Source organism: Montipora capricornis, chromosome 12 (genome assembly GCF_036669925.1).
Source record: "Montipora capricornis isolate CH-2021 chromosome 12, ASM3666992v2, whole genome shotgun sequence".
Lineage (NCBI taxonomy): Eukaryota > Metazoa > Cnidaria > Anthozoa > Scleractinia > Acroporidae > Montipora > Montipora capricornis.
The window spans coordinates 27973923-27981422 of NC_090894.1; the positions used below are offsets into that span (position 1 = coordinate 27973923).

Consider the following 7500-nt stretch of genomic DNA (forward strand, 5'->3'; position numbering starts at 1 on the left):
GAGTTAAGACCCGAGCGGCACGATTCTAAAGCTTCGGTAATTTATCAAATAACGTTTCACCCCAATTACCCCAGACAAGATTACAATAATCAAAGTGAGGTTAAATTTAGGTAATGTATATGACTAACGGTCCCATTCTTTTTATTTCGCCCATCCCAGAGCGACCTTTTAGATATTTCTTTCGGAAAATCTAAGGTGGCATCAATGACTATCTCAAGCGATTTGACATGCTGAAGAGAGTTCCTCAATAGCAACGCGCAAGTGGGTTTAATAAGGTACTCAACTTTTCCTGCAGCCAATTGGTATAATTTTGGTTTTAGCACTATTTAAAGTTAGTATAATTTAATAGGTAAATGAGCCCTGCTTCAAACGCCAGCTTCTACCGTGTCAAACTTAAATGAATTTGAAATTGATTTTATCAAACGAGTTCATAAAGGTCGAATAACCACCGTGATAGATTTGGAAAGCTGACCTTTCGCTCCGACGAAGGGCTAACGCTCACAACGTCAGCTTTCCAAATATTTCACGGTGGTTATTCGACCTTTATCAACTCATTTGATAAAATCAACTTCTGTTTCAATCTCCCACCGACGCAGTACCACAGTTTCTTTAGAAACTAAAATTTTGTTAAATGAATTTGACCTGCGAGTGGTACGACAATAACATGGGAGTGGTTTCAGACATCGAATTAAATTCAGTCGCGCCAATTCAAAATAAATAAAACGACAAAACACACCTTCCATCCAACGGTCAGCTACAGCATGCGCAGAAGAATCAGTAGCGCGAAATTTGAAACTGGCCTAAGGAGGCCAAGAGTATGAGATAACCCCCAAGCCCCGCACCGCCATCTTACGTGAATTTAATCGTTGCACAAGCAGCTGACCTCTCGATGGACAAGAGATGTAGTTTGAAGCCGGAGTAAGACTACATGCCATTAAGAGGAAATTCCTGAACATGGCGGGCGGACAATGGTCTACACATCAAAACTGAAAACAGAGCTCTTTTGAACTCTGGTATTCTAAAGGCATAAAAAATGGGATTGACGAGTGAGTTTGCGAAAAGTAAACAGAGAGCAACCAAAGGTGAACGAATAATTGTTCCATGGGGAACTTTGTCGTAGAAAACCGACTCCACATTGCCGGCAACAGACCACAAAACGATATGTGGTAAGGACAGCATCAAAGACACACTCGTCACAATGAACAATGTCTTTGTCAGTTTTCTTTCTTTACTGACTCCACCATGGCGCCGAGGATGTGTTCCCCAGTTAATTTTAGCAACGATGGACGCGTAGGAAACAAGGATAATGAGAAGACAGCAAGATAAAACTGAATTTATGAGAATGAAGAAAGGCAAGTAGCCACCGTACCAGAATAAGAGGATATCCGCAGCCACCCATATCCCCGCTGTAAACCAAACGGCGAAAACAGCCGTTCCAATGGTCCTCTTTTTCATGAGGCGATGCTTAAATGGACGAAACGTTGCGTGTAAACGCTCCAACGAAATAACAACAAGGCTTACGAAGGAGGAATGCAAAAAAAACGGTGCCAAATGACGAAAAATACCAGTGGTCAAGTTCCCGACGGCAAACCAAAACTGCCATAAGAAGATGTCCCCCTTCGGACAAAGAAAACCCAGATTATAGACCAGCATGGATGGAGAGAATAATCCAGCAAAGAGATCAGCAACTGTCAAGTTGATTACCAGGTACATGTGACGCTTGCGAAGACTGCGGTCTCTTAAGAAAACAATGATTGAAAGGCCATTCAATATCACTATAGTAGCCGACACTGTGTATAGTACCAGCTGCCAGGTGATGCACTCTGATCGAGATATACTCGGCTCAAATAACGTGACGTTTTGCTCACCAAAGAATGTCGAATTACCCAATTCAGCAGCCATCGATACCTGAAAAGAAAAATCGCTAGTAAGATATCATAGCCACGTGTATGAATTTTCCCACTGTGACACCATCATTCGTTTGCATAAAAGACTTTAATTATGACTACAATGAGGTTTTCGAGTTGAAGACGCGACTAGGGAAGGATCGAATAAAAAGCTGCAAAAGCTCGGGGATAGCCACTGTGTCCGCAGAATCCTATTTTAATGATTTTGAAATCGAATTCAGCTGAACTGGAAGCTAACTATTCGGTTTTAGTATCACCCAACTAGTGGACTAATGCAAATCCTGCATTTTGATTGGCTAAGCTACTAGAGGACTGTTAGTAACAGTCCTCGAGTAGCGAAAAGCGTGCGTGACGCTTTCTTTCGTTTTATTCCCAAATAAATATTCCTTTAACTCGTATTTGCTAACTTCATTATTGCCTTTTCTGTCCGACTAGTTGGGTGATACTAAAACAATTAGACCCTTCGCCCTCAAGAGCCACGGGTCTAATTGTTAAATATCCTTCTATTTTCTTTACCTTGATTATATATTGAGCGGTAAAGGAAATCATCCGCTGTAGTACAAGGAAACGGATTCCCGTGCAAGCCCCTTGGAATAAAATTCTACTAGACGACCGCCGGAAATACGTCGGCGTTCGCACATTTTATATTTAACGCTGAATGACTTAATCCCTTTTATCGGCTCTGAGCGCTCTTTGAGTATACAGTAAACTAACCGAATTACTGCCGTCTTTTCGGCTCATCACCTGGAGAAAAAAATACGCTAACATAAACAAAAGATGGTTTTCACTTGACGTCACAGCAGCCATGTTGGTGCACAGAACAATAGAGAAAAACGTCTTTCGGGAATTTGACGGTATTATAATGCAAAACATGAACCATAATTTGCCAACCTCGTTCCCAGGGTCTCCTCTGGTTTCAGCATGGTGGCGGGTCGGGAGAAGACCCTGGCACACAGCAGATCATGTGATCAAATTGGCCATCGAGTTTGGACAAATATGAAAATTTTACAAAATGGCGGCAAGGAATAAGGTGAGAGAAATCTGGGTACGACAACTGCCATCAAGATAATACAAACAAAATGACGTACACGGGGAAAACCACTTGCGGCTAAATACAGGAACTGCTTCGACCAGCGGTCTGGCTGAAAACATTGGTTTGGTGTTGGGGCTCTCATTCTGGCCTGCGCAAATTTGTAATATGTATACAAGTAAATGAATGGGACAAGGTCGGAGCCATTCCTGTATTTAGCCGCTGCTGGGGAAAATTTGTTGTAAGAAACCGAAAATACGGATGGATGAATGCACGAGCAACGGAAATGCAGTAGATGACAGAAAAATCTTGTTTTGCTTTTCATTTTAAGTTGTTTTAAAGCAATGCAAGTTTATATGCGGCTATTATTTCTTGGGGCTGTGGTTTTTAAACAGCTTGGAAACAGCCATCGCACACAGTTTCACCCGTAACATCACAAACATTTCATTCCCGTAAAATCCAGTGAGCTAAGGTTTAATGAAAGCCCTGGTTCTAGCTATTTAGTCACGGGGCTATGTTCACTGTCTTCTGTAAATATATAGTTTACATTGTATTTCAGTTTTTTTAATCAATTCAACCTGATTCAACTGACAGTAAAATTATTTTCATACACTTGGATGATTATCTGATTTCTTATCGGTGTATATGAACCTTCTGACAGCGACTTTCCCCACTTTATATTGACCCAAAGCTATTTTCCTGAAAGCAAGTATTTTACAACATATTTTGTTTTGAGAATCTGCTGTACTTCATTTTCACAGTGAAACTAGTATTTGAATGCTCTCTTGTCGTTTTATCTCTCGTCTCATAGATTGACTGCACGTATTATCATATCAGTGTAAAATCAGTATTAGAATTCTTTTCTGATTGCTAACAGGGAACCACAGCATGTTTTCAATCACGGTGCCCACATTCTTAGAATTAGTCATTGAAAATATATTTTGTGGTAAGTTCACGTAATCAAGCCAAAGTACGTTGCTGAGCATGCTATTTCATGGCAATAATCTGCTTCTTGTGCTGTTCAAGCTATGAAAAGAATTTACCAGTGGAGACAATGTGATGTCTTTGGAATGCTGCTCGTGAAATCTGTTGGGCATAATTCGAAAAGGGCGCAAGTTGTGCAAGTCCTAAACATGAGCATCTCATCATTTTAGCAGTTCTTGTAGAATGAGCCCAAGGTAAGGGGTGGATCTTTGTTGTTTTATGAAAATGGCTTTTAATCTGGTGAATCCCAGGTGCTGTTTTGGAGGCAGTGACACACTTTGTTTTTATATTTGCCCCATTCCGTAAACTACATTTTTGTTTCGTATCTATTTTGGCTTCAGGGTGAACTATTTACAGAGTGAGATTGAAAAGCCAATCAAAACAGAGTATTTTTTTTTCGACATTAAACTAATCAGAGTCGGCATCAGAGTTTTGTGTGCCAGGGTTGTGCCTGGCCCAGGGTGTTCTCCCGACACGCCGCCATGTTGAAAGCCGAGAAGACCCTGAGAACGAAGTTGATAATTTGCTATTGTTTTGTGCAACAACATGGCCGTGTCATCACGTTTGAAAACCATCTCTGACAACGTTGTTTTAAATAAATAGAGTCAAGTTGTACCCACGTTTATTACCGTTACCTTATTTGAATTTGGTGGAAACTAGGATTTGCGTTAAACTTATGAAAATTAATTCCTTTGATTCTCACACTCTTGACTTTGGCTAATTTCAGGCGCCAAAAAATTGCTTTGGCAATTAAGACTATAACCGCTGGACTCGGTTACCCGAGACAGCCCTATTCCCCGACACAACTAGGCATGACTATTCCGGGGGTAGTGGGTGAGGGCTAGGGGGTAGGGGGTGAAGGGTACAATAAATGAAGCAATCCAAACCTTATGCGTACATTGAAAAACTGAAAATACGTATCATCATTTACCCAGATATCCAGAAATTGGACCGACACATCTTAAAGGGAAAGTACCGTCTAGAAAAAGTTTCTCTGAATCGAAAGTTCTTTACCTGTATTGTCATACTTGACCACTCATTTGGACTAAATGTGCTTAAATAGCCAACAATAACGCTTCAAAAATAATCACTTCTTTCCATCCATCACACTGACATTTCCCTTTTTATTTAACTTATACGACGTACAGTCTACTTTAGACTTCAAATCTACTTCAACGAAACAAAGATATTAAAGAAGCTGAGCAGCTGCACAATTGTTGGTTTTCACTCACGTGATCAACAGCCATGTTTTTCAACGAAAACAAAAGGAAGTGTTTGCATAATAGAGTTAAATTCCCGGACCATTTGGTCGGGGCACCAACATGGCCGTCTTTTCTTTGTTTAGGGGCACCAACATGGCGGTCGTGACGTCATGTGAAAACCGAGAATAGGCGAGGCAAAGAGACGAACCTAGATCGATGACTTCACCTTGCAGTTTCCGATATCCACTAGACTAACGAGACAACCTCCCCGAAAATCGAATTTTTTAGAGTATTGACATAGTAGTACCCCGCAAAACAATTGAAAGTTAACCGTCTTCAACGGGGTTTTTAGACCTAAATACTGTAGATCAGCGCGGCATAGCTTAGAAACGCTATTTCTTGTTGAACTAAAGCTGTAATTCTGCCTGTTTTCATTCTTTTTAGAGCGGTAAGCTTGTCAATATTAACATGGAATATTGCGTCGTGTAATTGTTACGAAATGTCCAATGTCAGTTTGAGGCATGGAAATTAGCGTTGACCTTCAAAAATTGAAATCCGCCATCTTTGTTTTTGTGTATGCAAACGAGGCTACGACGTAGCAATAGTCAAGGATTTCTCCGGATGACCAAATGTACTTGAAAACACAGGCGAGAAGATCAATACTTTGTAGACTTGAATCTTAAAGTGCCTATCACCTTAACACACTTTTTCAATATATTTATTCTCCGAAATCATCCCAAATACATCGTGTTGTTTTTAGAACATTTAGATTGAAATTTCACTCTTTCATTGGCTTTGAAAAACGGGAAAAGTGATCATACCGTGATTGATAACCGAGCAATGAAGGGGAATGGGTTCTATACCGGGTTGACGTCACAAATTGATTTGCATCGCTGTTTTCAAAGAACTATCTCAATGAAAATTAATTTGTGACGTCAACCCGGTATCGAACCCATTCTCCTTCATTGCTCGGTTATGGATCAAAGTATGATCACTTTTCCCGTCTTTGAAAGCCAATAAAAAAGTAAAATTTCAATCAAAAGGTTCTTTAAACAACACGATGTATTTGGTACAATTTCGGAGTATAAATAAAGAGGAAAAGTGTGTTGAGGTGATAGGCACTTTAATCCAAAGGCTAAATTGTTTTGACATTGGCTCCACCTCTGAACAAATTTACCTCGTGGTCGTTAAACAGGGTTTTAAATGTGAGTTATATGCAGGAGTTTTACAAAGTGAAAGTGAGCTTGCAGTGCTATCCCGCGCTCATTGCTGTGAAATAAATGACTGGAAATCAAGCTTAATCTGTCTACCGTGGCTTTCTACGAGATCCCTGTTACAAATTCAAAACAAACGATCGATTTATATATTTCCATCAAATGATGAGAGTAAATTGCTTCAGTAGTTTCTATACTGCTAACAAAATTTAACCACATTTAGTTACGTTTATTAGCGCATAACAGTGAAAGTCGTCTATATATGGCTTGATTCAGTTTTCGCGCTCCAATATGATGATAAATTGGACTAGTGGACTGAGATTTCCGTATGAAGCGAATGTTACCAAGACCAATATTCATATACCTGAAGATCCCGCTTGAAGTCCTCCTCGGTAAAATGACAGACCCGAACAGACAATATGGCAGTCAGGTTTTCACGTTTCAGGAGTCCATTCACGATTTGTTTCCGTCGGCCAACTTTTCTTTAAATTTTATTTTTCCGGTGTAAGCTTCGGTTTTTTTACTTTTATACGTGTTCTCAAGTTTCATCCCCATCGAAAGCGTACACCCCAACACCGGTAATTGTTGATGTGAAAAAGTCATTGAGCAACATCTGAAAGTTTCGTCGGCTTATTCTAAACTAAACGTTTCCCCGTGTGAAATCAAACAAATGCGTTTGCTGAAGCATCGAAGACGGGTGTCGCTGAAGGAAGAAAGTGAAAAAGGTACGCTTGTGAATATTTCTTTGTGGCATGTTCAAGGTTTTTGTCTTTCACATTTGCTCTGGCTGATTTTTGCCGCCTTAGTTTGATTGACTAGAAATTAAATCTATAAGTATTAAGTCACTTGAGCTTCTGTCACACTTATGGCCTACATTGCCCATTACCTATTGAACCACAAGACTGCTTACCATAGTTCATCTCACATTTGAATTTCTCGAGGCAGAAAGGCCACACAAGAATGAGAAAGTGATCGGGGATTGAAGGACTTGCTAAGGTCCCACATGTTTGTTGACTATTTGCTACGTCATAACACGTCATATCCAAGATGGCGCTCTCCAAGTCACGAAAGAGGCAACTATACAGTGCTCTTGTCACATTTTGACAGGGAACTGGACAGAACGGGAATTATTTTCGAATTCCTGGGGAAACGTTTTCGTAATT

At 40.2% G+C, this 7500-nt stretch overlaps 1 protein-coding gene across 1 annotated transcript in view; it reads right to left on the reverse strand.

The window, feature by feature from the left end:
* Positions 1-7500, reverse strand: part of LOC138026972 (adrenocorticotropic hormone receptor-like) — a 12888-nt gene that overhangs the window by 622 nt on the left and 4766 nt on the right. Inside the window, exon 2 of the mRNA XM_068874457.1 lies at positions 1-1908. This exon is cut by the window's left edge and continues 622 nt beyond it. Within this exon, the coding sequence (XP_068730558.1) occupies positions 925-1902 (978 nt within the window). The 5' untranslated portion in view covers positions 1903-1908 and the 3' untranslated portion in view covers positions 1-924. The remainder of the gene's footprint in view (positions 1909-7500) is intronic.